At 50.4% G+C, this 12,560-nt stretch overlaps 1 protein-coding gene across 10 annotated transcripts in view; it reads right to left on the bottom strand.

Annotated features, from left to right (window-relative positions):
• Window positions 1-12,311, bottom strand: part of HMCN2 (hemicentin 2) — a 155,427-nt gene extending 143,116 nt beyond the window's left edge. For 9 of the 10 annotated variants that reach the window (XM_046674527.1, XM_046674536.1, XM_046674561.1 and 6 more), the window contains exon 1: window positions 11,979-12,307. In XM_046674527.1, coding sequence (XP_046530483.1) covers window positions 11,979-12,231 — 253 coding nt within the window. In that variant the 5' untranslated portion in view covers window positions 12,232-12,307. Of the gene's footprint in view, window positions 1-11,978 lie in introns of all 10 variants that reach the window. The other variant, XM_046674598.1, reaches the window with a different exon arrangement.
• Window positions 12,312-12,560: the final 249 nt, after the last annotated feature.

The raw sequence follows: 12,560 nt of genomic DNA, 5'->3' as shown, positions 1-12,560 counted from the left end.
TCAGTTCTGAATCTGGTGGCCCCGTCCCCCATCGGGGTGGATCAGCGATGTCAGCCCACCCGTGGTTCCCAATGCCGGACCCGTGCTGGACTGACCACCTTCTCCCCCATTTGCAGCAACACGGGAAAACTAAAGTGGGTGAAGTGGGTTATCATAAATAAAATGTACTCCAGTTGGAAGTGCTGCCCTCTATCCACGGTCAATGTGCTTCCTAACTGGGGGGCCGAGGATTGCTCTTTCTTTCCCTGGGGGGGCAATAACAGTTAATGGGGTTGATTCTGCTGATGATTCTACTTGGCAAGATAAAAAGTTGGTCACCTCTGTCCGTTCCCTCTGGTTTTTTCTTCTCTTTTCTTTTAGTTTTTTTTTTTTTTAAACAATTTTACTGGATTGAGAAACCCAAAGTGGGCAGCCCCGCCGTGGAAGGTGGGGTGATGCCAGATCCACGGCCTGAAGTCTGGCTTCCCATCGCCAAGGTTGCCCTGGGAGAGAGGAAGCTTCTTCTGGGAAATCGTTCAACCCCGGCGCCCCCACGCCCCTGAGCAATGCTCTCCAGCAGTGACCTCGTCTCCGACCTCCTCTTGTGCCAACCACTCAGCCTGCACATGCTGAGGACCAGGCTAACACAGGACCCGGGACGTTCCTGGAGCCAGGGAGGATCCCCCGGGCTGAGATCCTGGAAAGGACTTTAAGCTGGCCTCTGTATCACTCTCCTATTGCTGCTGTAGCAAATTACTACAAACTTAGCATCTTAAAATAACACGCATTCGCCTCTGGAGGTCGGAAGTCCTAAAATCAAGGCATCGGTGGGGCACGCAGAGGTCTGGTTGGTCAGGCTTGGGCAGGGCTGGCCACACGGACAGGGTGTGTGTCATTCCTCTTGAGACAGAGGGCGAGGCCCCAGAGAGATTGAAGGCAAGACATTTTAAATGTGTGCCTCAAGTTCTGAACAATGAAGGCTCCCTGGACAGTGCACACTTATAGACACACACGCACACACACAGAGTCTGTGATTTCTTCCTTTTACTAACAGATACTCCCCAAGCCAGCTCCGGGTACTGGGTGCTGCTGACCAGTCCCGTCATTCCGGGGCAGGACCGGCTTCCAAGCTGCCAAGAAGGGGTTAAGGGCAGGGAGGTCTTCCGGCCACCTGTGCTCCTTGCTGCTCAACCGCGCACCCGGCCACCCAGCCACAGCTCCAGGCGGTGAGGCGGAGATGGGTGCCTTCCCGTCATTAGGTGCTGCTGGTCCACGGCCTCATCCGTCATTCCTCAGGCCGGCCGCACCATCATCACTCACCATCCCAAAGCTCCCCCAGAACGGACGCTCTCAGCAGATGGCTGTTTCAGGAACCATCTGCCAGCAGGACAGAGAATAAGGGGCCAGGACAGGGCAGGACGCTTGGCGTGTCCCCATCAAGTTTATCCACTGAGAGGGGTTGCTTGAGCCCCGTCCAGCAGCGCTGGCTCTGGACAAAAAGCCCCAGCCATCTTATCTCTTAACATGCTGACCTTCCTAGAATGACCCTGACGATGATGATGTTGACGATGATGTTGGTGATGATGATGATGATGATGTTGGTATTGATGTTGGTGAGGATGACGATGACTGACGATGGTGGAGGTGGGGGTGATAATGGTAACAGCAGCTTCTATGCATTGAGCACTTATTATTTCACAGGCTTTTGCTCAGTCCTATCAACATCTCCCTGATACAACTGAGGATGCCAAGACTTAGAGAAGTTGCTGCCCTTGGTGAAGGTCACACAGCTAGTAAGTGGTCATTAACGTCTGTACCAGTTTCCTGGGGCCACCGTAACAAAATATCACAAACCTGGTGGCTTTAAACAACAGAAATTGACTCCCTCACAGTTCTGGAGGCTAGAAGTCCAAAATCAAGGTGTCGGCAGGGCCACGTCCTCTCTGAAGCCTCAACAGGAGAATTTGCTCCACGCTTTCATCCCCTTTATGTCTGGTGACACTAGCAATGTTTGTGGTTCCTTGCCTTGTACGCACATCACCCCTCCAGTTCTGCCTCTGCTGCCGCAGAGCCTTCTCCCTGTGTCTGTGTCTGTGTCTCCTCTCCTCTAAGGACACCAGTCGCACTGGATTAGGGGCCCACCCTCCTCCAGCATGACCTCATCTTAACTAATAACATCTTCAATGACCGTAATTCCAAATAAGCTCATATTCTGAGGCTCTGGGAAGGACATGCATTTTTTATGAGGACACTGGAATAATGTCCAGATCCACATGTTTGGCTCCAAAGCCTGTGCCCTTTGCCACCAGCTATACTGCCTCCAAAAACAATGGTGATGATGATGACAGTGACAGCCACCACTGCCTAATATTTACTAAGCACCAGGCTCTCTTCTATGCCCTTGACATACATTCATTCAGAAAAACCTTACAGCAACCTATGAAGTCCACTATTTATTGTCCCCATGCTATAGATGAGAAATGGAGGCCCAGGGAGGTAAGTGACCTGCCCAAGGTCTTATCACAAGGGAGCAGCAGAGATGGGATTCAAACCCGGGTCATTCTGACCCAGATCCAAGCTCTCAACCACACAGGAGGCTGGAGACGCACGGAACTTGTTCCCCAGCCCCTCAGTCCTGCCCCTGGAGGGGAGGGAGCTTTGTGACTGAAGGGGGCCACTTGCCAAACAGCTGGGCAGATGTGGCGGGCAGTCCCTCAGCGCCGGGCCGGCTGTCCGAGGGGCTGATTAAACCCGTGACCTTGGCTCCACTCGTGCCGCCCTCGAGCATGTGAGCCCCAGAAGCCTGGCCTGGAACCATGTCTCCATAGGCAGGTTTTTTCCACTGGACAAAAGCAGGGTGTGGAGGCTCTGGAACATGTGAGGATCATGTGCAGGCGGGACCACCCAGCCCCTCGCCCAGCCTCGGGTGTCCCAGAGGAGTGGGTCAAGGCCACAGCCAGGCACGAGGAGTCCAGTCTCAGAGAGACCTCACATCCAGGATCCTTCTTGGGATCTACCCTTCCCCCTCCTTCTTGAAAGTGGGGCTCCTTCCTGGGGCCAATTCTGGATGCACGGGTTCCCCCTCCTCCAGCCGCAGCAACCCCAGGCAGGGTCCCACAATCTGCCACCATCGTGGACAAATTGTGTCTCCTCTCAGGGACTCAGTTCTCTCACTTCTAAGAGGCAGGGGCTGAAAAAAGGAAGTCTAGCCTGCTAGAATTTCTGCAGTGCCTGAGCCCAAGTCTGGGCGAATGTGATTCCAGTGAAGACACCCCCAAAGGACAGACGGGGGCAGGGGGCGGCAGGATCCAAATGGACAAGAGACTCTGTCCAAAGAGCCAAAATGGCCCCAGAACCTTCCTCAGCCTCCTCCTTGGTCTCCAGGAGTCCAGAACCTGAGGCTCCTGAGGCCTCCTCATAAGAAGCCAGTCCCCACGGTCTTCGAGGAGATACCTGGCCCACATTCCTGCCAGCCTCAGAGCCACCGTTTCTGCTGTTCCTCCTGCCTGGAATTCTCCCCAAACCTAGACAGACCCTCCTCACCCACCCAGCTCCTCTCCTTCTCAACCCAAATGTCACTCCTGTCTCCCTAGCTCTCTGTAACGGGGACCACACTGTGGTTAATGAACTTGGCCCTTCGCTGAGGGCCTGGCTGGGCTGAAGGTGCCACAGCCGGTTGCCACCCTGCCTGGCCCACGGTAATCCCTGGAGAATTGCATGTTGAGTGAGTGAACGATGGACTGTCAGGGACCCCTGTGGACCACACTCGTGCTGCAAAGCTTGACGGAATGCAACCAGCCCACCCAGCCCCTTCAGAGAGGTCCCTGCCCGCAGACCCACGGCCCCCTTCCCCACTGCTCCTCCTCTCCTTCCCCGCCTGTCTCTCTCCTCGCAGCCCTGCCCTGCACAGACTTGTGCCTGGACAGCTGGCCTCTGAGGAGGGGCCATCCCTGACAGGGGCGCGCCTAGCCAGCTCCCAGCTCCCAGGCAGCTCACACATCCCGGCCTCCAAGGAGAGAAGCGCCGGACCCAGGACAAGGGGCTGGATTCTCCCATCAGAGCGAGGACTAGTCGCGTCCATCTCATGCTGAGAGGCTGGTTAATAGCAATATTCACCCAGGGTGACAGTAAAGTCACACACACACACCTCCCAGAGCACACAGCCGGAGGCCAAGACCCCCAGTTCACAGGCAACTCTGTGACCTGAGCACATCTGCTCTACCCACCTGCACCGTCGCCCCTGACCAACCAAAACCGCCTCTTCCCTGAGGGGAGGTGACGGTGCACCTGGCAACCCAGAGAAGATGTTCAAACCCACCCATAACCAAACACACGCAAATCAACATGGCACGCCATTTCTCATCTATCAAGTTAGCAAGGAAGGGAAGAAGGATGTCCCCATTGCCAGCAAGGCTGTGGGGAGCACGCAGTCCCACACTCTGTTAGCAGGAGGAGAGGCTGGCACAGCATTCCAGGAGGACAGTTTGGCAAAATCTATCAAAATTGAAAATGCTCACATGCAACGTTAACAAAGCAATTCCACCCCTGGGATTCCATCCTACGGATGTATTTGCAAATGCGTGTGTGTGTTTATTGTAAAGAAACTGAAAGCAACCTATTTCCCGCAATATGGAAACAGTTGGATAAATTAAGATTAAAATAAATTAAGATCCCTCCTGCAGCATCTTATGTAGTCATGAAAAACTGTGAGGTGGATCTACTATTTCCTGACATGGAAAGATATTCATGATACGTTATGTGTGGGGGAGAAGCAAGTTGCAAAACAGTATTCAGAGTATAATCCCATTCTTTCTATAATAAAAAAAGTGTATAATGTATATGAGTGAATTACACACACACACACACGGTCAGTTAAAAGTCATTAAAAGTGTTGGGATCTATTGAGATTAGTATTATTAGAATATTTTATAAGCATGTATTAATTTTGCAATTTTTGGAGGAAACTTAGTAATTTAAGTTATTAACTGAAAGAGGTAAACCCTGATGCTAGAACTTGACAAGGAAAGGATATCACTTATCGATCACACATATTGAAATGAAATGCAAAATTCCCAAACAAAACACTGGCCAATAGAATCCAGCTGTGACCCAGCACAGACCATGCACCGTGACCCAGCAGGGCCTAGGAAGGGAATGTGGAAATGGGTAAAACTGAAGGAACCACACCAACAGGTCAACAGGAGAAAGATGGTAGGAATATCACAACAAAGCTGGAAAGTCGCTTGCACAAATTCAGCACCCATCCCCGTTTGGGGTTTTGTTTTGGGGGTGGTTTTTTCACCCTTAGTAAATTAAGGATGAAAGGTCTTCCTTTGAAGAAACTTCAACCCAAGAGCCAACATCACACAACAGTGCACAGTCGGAGACAAGGCAAGAAAGACGGCAGCCGCACCATTCTTCATCACTCTGTTGAACAGTCTAGCTGATAAATATCACAAAACACTTCAGACAAGGGAAATATTGGATTGGAAAGGAGAAGATGGTATTATAACTTGGACAGGCTGTGGTTGTCAACCTAGCAAACTCGAGACATTACCCCCCAAATTAGAAGTACTTAAAAAAAAAACTTTGGTAAAAGAGTTGGATACAAAATAAATATATGAAAATGAACCGCCTTCCAACACACTAGCAATACTCATTTGCAAAAAATGTAACGGAAAAAAATTCCTGGTCGAAATAGTAACAAAAAACAAAATATTCAGAAATGACCTTAAAAAGAAATGGGTGGAACCTGTAGGAAAAAAACCTATAAATCTTTACTAAAAGAAATAGCTATGTAACAAAGGAAGAGGCATGCCTTCTGGAGAGAAAAATTGAATTTTCTAAAAAGGATAATTCTTCCCCAAATCAAGATTTCACACAATTCCAAGCAAAATCACAGTAGGATTTCTTTTTGGAAGTTGAATAAGTTTTCCTATATTTCATCTGAAAGAATAAATGTTCGAAATATTTTGAAAATGAACAGGATGAGTAAGAAGAATATGAATAAGGTGCTGGCCTAAGTAACTTTGGAAAAGAGTGAGTGTGCAAGACCAAAGGCGAGAACTCCACTCTAGTTAGTTTTCCCATCAGGGGGCGGTTAACAACGTGCACACCACTGTCTGTGTGCACTGGAACCAGACAACTGAGTGAATGGATGGCGGATGGTTGATGATAGGAGCCAGGTTTGTCACCGTTGGAGTGAGAGGGTTACAGATAACCAAGGAAAGGAGGTTAGAATGACCCACGTGGTAATAAACTAGAGTGGGAGACATCAGTATGAACTCCTGTTCAGCCTAATATAGATACAGATGGGTACATAGAGAGAAATGTATAGATATAGGTAAATACACAGGCTATCTATACAACATATGTCACCTTGTTTTGTCAGCTAAGGGTCTAGAAGCAATGACACCCAGTAGCAATAAGCATACCTAACATTCAGACCCTAGTTTCTAATACCATTTTTCAAGGAAAGGAACTAGGGCTCCTTGGAGAAATGGCTAATTCTAGGACTAGAGCAGGAAATACTTGAATCTGGAACATCTTGTAGCGCCAGAAAGTAAGAAAGTGCTTTAACAAAAAATCCACAGCAATGGGAGTGTGTCAAAGACAGGAGCCAACTGAAAGAGTTTCCAATGGCCACAGCCGGAAAAATCGGAGAACAAAACAAAGAAAGTATTGGATTATAACCCAAAGCATAAAATAGATATCCATGAGTCCATACTGACATATATGTAAATGATTGAGTAAATAAATAAACGGGGGAGAAGAGACAACTCTCTCGTCCAGAAGAATTCCAAATAATTGGTGTAGCTACTGCACGCCCAAAAGGGTGGAGCCGAACTCCCTCTTCTTGAGTGTGGGCTGCGCATAGTGACTTTCTTCCGAAGAGGACAGCATGGAAAGTGAGACAGAGAAGAGTAATTGCACAGTGGAGACCCCTGACGACCTCGTCCAGGTGACCAAGGTCAACATTGACAGTGATAAATCACACTGATAACACGTACCCTGGATATGACGTGGCCTTGTTCCTCCGCGGTCTCCCTCCCAGACACATTACCAGTCTCAGTGGAGGAAAACGTCAGACAAATCACATGTGAGGGACAAAATATCCGAGCAGTACTCATCAAAACTGTCAAGGTCATCGAGAACAGTCTGAGAAACTGTCACAACCAAGGAGAGCCTCAGGAGACGCAATAACTAAATGGAATGCAGTGTCCTGGATGGGATCCTGGGACAGAAAGAGGACGTTAAAGAAAAATGGAGGAAATCTGAACAAAGTACGGACTTTCGTTAATAATAATATATCAATATTGGTTCACTAATTATGATAAATGTGCCATTGTAAAACAAGATGTTAACAATAGGGAAAACTGAGTGTTGGGTATATGGGAACTTTCTCTACTATCTTCGAAATAATGCTGTAAATCTAAAACTGTTTAAAGTAAAAAGTTTATTAAAATTTTTTAATCATCAATGGATGAATGGACAAAAAGACGAGGTGTGTATACACAATGAAATATTATTCAGCCACGAGAAAGAAGGCAATCCTGTCATTTTTGACACTTGGATGGACCCTGAGGGCATTATGCTGAGTGAAGTAAGTCAGACAGAGAAAGACAAATACTGTACGATCTCACTTAAGTGTGGACTCTGAAAAGCTGAACTCAGACAAACAGCGGGTAGAATGGTGGTGACCAGGGACCAGGGGTGTGGGAAATGGGGAGATGTTGGTCAACTGGCACAAACTCCCAGTTAGAAGATGGACAAGTTCTGGGGTCTAACACACAGCATGGTGACTGTAGCTAACAATATTGTATCACATGCTTGAGTGTTGCCAAGAAAGTAGATCTTAAATGTTCTCACCACAAAGAAGACATGGTAATTATGTGACAGGATAGAGATGTTAGCTAACCTATGGTGGTAATCAGTTTGCAATATACAAGTGTATCAAATCAACACGTGGTACATCTTAACCTTACCCAATATTATACATCAATTATATCTCAATAAAGTTGGGGAAAATTTTTTTTTAAAGAAAAAAGAATATGGGGCTGGCCCTGTGGCCAAGTGCTTAAGATCATGTGCTCTCCTTCGGCGGCCTAGGATTTCACTGGTTCAGATCCTGAGCACGGACATGGCACAACTCATCAGGCCATGCTGAAGCAGCGTCCCACATGCCACAGCTAGAAGGACCCATAACTAAAAGTATACAACTATGAACCAGGGGGCTTTGGGGAGAAGAAGAAGAAGGGGGAAAAAAATCTAGGATTGGCCACAGATGTTCGCTCAGGTGCCAAAAAAAAAAGAATATGAGGAAGAGTTTGCCCTATTAGTACATATTATAAAACCAAATACTGAATATAATGTGCTCCCGGCACAAGCATTGTCATACAATGGGACAGAACAGAAAGCCTGGGTAAATCCTTAATAGATAAAGTAATTTGGGATAAAGGCCAGATCCACATGAATGAAAAAGAAGGAATTATTTGATAAAATGTGCCTGAACAATTAATTATCCCATTCTAGAAGAATTACGTTAGATTATTTTTTACACCATGCACCAATTTTTTTAAATTCCAGGTTAAAGAATAAAATATGAAGAGAGAAAGAGAAAACAAATGAAAAAACCTAGAACATGTACCTAACCGATTTTGTAACAGAAAAAAAGAATCTTCCTAAGCGTGCAAGTGAAGAAATTACAAAGAGAAAAAGTCAATAGATTTCACGACATAAACATTTAAAACTTCAGAACATCAAAATCACAAACAATACTAAAAGGCAAATGATACTAACCACATGACAAAAATCAGTTAATATCAACGTATAAAGTCCCCATGCTGATTGATAAGAAAACCACTAAAACCCCAATGGGAAAACGAACAACTGACAATTTACAAAAGAAGAAATTCACAGCAAAGAAAATCTAATGAGCACTTGAAAACGTACTGAACCGCACCAGTAATTCAAACAAGAAGATATTTTCCATCTTTTGAATTAGGGAAAAAATGTTTTTATCCTCATTTCCAGTGCTTGGGGTGGCTTCTCTGAAACAGAGAAACATTATGGAAAACAATTTGAAGTGTGGCCCACCCACTCAGTGTGTTAAAAATGGCCTAGGAATTCCGCCTTGAGAAACTTCATTCTACGAAAAAACCGATCAACGATGCAGACAAAGATACACCAGACTGCTTTGTGTGACATTTTAATAGAGAAAACCTGCAAACACCCTAAATTTTCAACCAGAATGAACCCATTAGCAAAATTCTAACTTTTTAGTTTGGGGACAGACCACTTTTTTCATTTAAAAACTGTTAAAAATATTTCTGAAGCACAGGTCCTGGTTTATCTCCAAGCACGGGCAGTCCAGAACCCCCGATATCGGCCCTGAAAAGTTTGGTCCCCTGGGTTTCGAACATGGGATTCCTTGAAGAAAGCGCTCCCAGGGTGCAGGCCTGGGGGGCCTGAGCGGTCAGCCAAAACCCCTGTTTCTCAAGGTCCCCTTCCACCAAAGGGAATTCCATTGGCTGATTCAAAAGACACGGCCAAACCTAAACCACAGCTCCAGCCCTGCTCAGAAACCGTCAGCGGCCGCTCACAGCCCATAGAAGGGAATCTAAGAGCTCCAAATCGCCAGTCCCGAAGCCCCAGCCCAGACGGATCTCCTCTCTCCCCGTTTTCCCATTTCACTCCTCCTCCGCCCCAGCTCCCAAACACACGTGTCCCTACACATCAGCCGCCCAAACCACCCTCCAGCCACTGCGCAGCGAGCTGCATGCGCTCAGGGAGACCTTCTCGCCCGCCCGCTGCATCCCCAGCAGCGAGCACGTGGCAGGCAAATGGTCAAAACCCGAGCAACATTCATTCCTGTTCATCGAGCCCTGCTCCCACGCTGCCTCCTCTCTCATGGTTAGCCCCCTCCCTCGAGGACCTATGGCCGGGACCTGGTATCCGAGCCAGCACCTGACACTTTCTACTCTCCACCTGGCCTGTCCCCAGCAGGCTGCCGGTGCCTCGGTGTGAACCCTGTCCCTTCACACTGGGAGCCTCACAGGGCTGTGCACACAGCAGGGGCTCAATAAACGCTGCGGTCCCCCTCCACGTCTGGCCCTGGGGGTGTCTGCAGGGGTGTGGTTTGGGGAACGGGGAAGAGGATTAGGTCCTTTGACAGACGAGGGAGTGAAGGTTGGAGAGTCGCATACCCACTCAGAACCCAGAGATGGAGACGAGAGAAAAGGCGGGGGATGGAATGCAAGCTCCAGGAAGCTGTTGGCAGAGGGGACCGCGAGGACAGCCCTCAGGAGCCCCAGCCCGGGCCCCAAGACACTGGGTCTGGCTCCAACCAGCTGCTGTCCTGCCCTGCAACTGCAGCCAAGCATTTTAGAGATAAATATGGGTTATGAATCAGAAATGATGTCATCCTGGCAGGTGGCCTTGGGTGAGTCCCATCAGTGTTCTGAGCCTCAGTTTCTCCAACTGTAAGGGAAGGGGGTGAATTCGATGATCTCTAAGCTCCCTCAATGTGATGTCTGTGGAAGCCCGAGGACCATCCAGAAAGGGGGTGAGAGAGTTGGGATGGAGGGTGACCTGTGTCTCAGCTGAAGCCCCAGGACCCTTCTCACACCCACATCTTCACAACTCCCCCAGCCTCGCTGCCCTCCGACCCCCGGGTGGGAGCTGTCCTTCTGATGTTCCCAGAAATCTTTTTCTAGACCCCTGGCTTCCGGGCTTGGAGCTGCAGATCCCTACCCAGCCCAGAACTCCTGGAAACAGAGGGACTTCTAAGCCTCTGACAACAAACAGCCTGAGGATCGCACAGATTCCGTCACACCCATTGTCGCCGATTTTTCAACTCTCTGTATTGATATTGTGATTTATTTAACAAAGGCAAATTCTTCTAAACAACTTACTAGCTCATATAGCCTTGGGTCACTGTGTATGTTCTCAGCACAAGAACACTTCGCAGTACAATTTTGTAAGGAATCTGCCATTTTTATTTTCTCATTTTTGGCTTTATCAAGTTATTCTTCCGGATAGAGAGGTGGGTAGATGGAGAGACACGCAATAAAGGAAACAGAGCTAAATATTAATCATAGGATCCAGGTGGTGGGCAGACAGGTGTTAAACGTACTTTTCCCCCCATGTTGCTGTAAATCTGAAATTTTTCATTAAAAAACGGAGAAAAAGCCGTTCTGCGAGCAGGTTAGGAATCTGCAGCGTATCAGCAGCCGCTGTCTCTGAAACTCCCCCCAGTGGGGTCTCCCAGGGACCCCTTTAAGGACATGCCCCTAACACCGAGCTGAAAGGAAGCGGGCTCCACGGAAGAAGAGCAGCCGCCCGCAGGGAGAATGGGGTGGGGAAGGGGAGACCTGGCCGCGAGGACGAGGCAGGTGGAGGCGACCCAGCACCCGAGGGAGCTGCCGTTTTCCTAGAGAGAACAAGTGAAGGGCGAGACGCCGCAGGGGTGAGCGCACTGCCTTTGGGGGCTTTTCCGGCCTCCGAAGCCCCACGCTGGGAGCGGATTCTAAGAAGTACTAAGAAGTAAAAACTCGAACGTTGCAAAGGTGCATCCCGCCCCAGGCCCTGGCCCCGAACGCCTGCTTTCAACGTCTCCGCAAGTTCTCGCCCCACTTCATTAATGAGCAAAGTGAGGCTCAGGAAGGTGAGGTCACTTGCTGAAGTCGCACAGCCGGGAGGTGGCTGCACGGCTTCTGAACGCAGTGCCCCCGGCTCTCCGCCACTAGGCTGACAGCGCAACCCGGGAGGCGCGGGAGAGGGGAGAGCAGGCTCCCTGGGGGACGGAAGGGGCAGCTGCGAGGCTTGCCCCCCGTGCCCAGGGTCGAACAGCGCGAACGTGCGAGAAGGCGCCCCCGCCCGGCCGCCGCGCAGCCCGCGGGCATCCAGGTGCGCCCAGGGCGCAACCGCGGGCGGGCAGGCGGGTGAGCGCGCGGCGACAGGGCGTCCGGCGGGGGGCGCGGGGGCGCGGGGGGCGCTACCTGGGTCGTGAAAGGGCACCAGCGCGTAGTTGGCGATGGCCTGGCTGCCGCTGCTCAGGCTGCGCTCCAGGATGCGCGAGGCACCGTCGATCACCTGCATCAGGTCGTCCCACATGGAGCCGGTGACGTCGAAGACGAAGGCCAGGGTGGCGCCCCCCTTGGTAGGGGGCAGCGCCGTCCCGGGCTCGCCGGCCACCGCCGCGGCCGCGGAGACCGCCATCAGCAGCCGCACGAGCGGCGCCCCGGGCGTCATCCTGCGCGGCCGGAGGGCTGCGGCTGCCGCGGGGGAGGCGCTGCGAGCGCGACCGTCAGGGGCACCCAGCGGCCGCCCGATGCGCGCAGCGGCCGGTGCGCGCGGGACAGGGGCTCGCGGCGGGGTCCCCCTGCTGGGAGTCCGAGGCGGGTCCTAGAGCCCACCCCGTTCAGGGTCACGGGCCCGCCTCCCCCGCTCCCCCCACCGTGACTCAAACTTTCCCGGCCCCGCTGCTCGCCAGTCCAGACCCGAGGTTAGAGGAGGACGCGGGGCGGACGGCAGAAGGGAGCTGGGGCCGCGGCCAAGGCAGCGAGGGATGGGGACGCACG

The sequence above is a fragment of the Equus quagga genome, chromosome 1 (genome assembly GCF_021613505.1).
Source record: "Equus quagga isolate Etosha38 chromosome 1, UCLA_HA_Equagga_1.0, whole genome shotgun sequence".
Taxonomy (NCBI): domain Eukaryota; kingdom Metazoa; phylum Chordata; class Mammalia; order Perissodactyla; family Equidae; genus Equus; species Equus quagga.
Note: the sequence above shows the minus strand (reverse complement) of the source record. Positions and strands in the feature narration are given on the sequence as shown.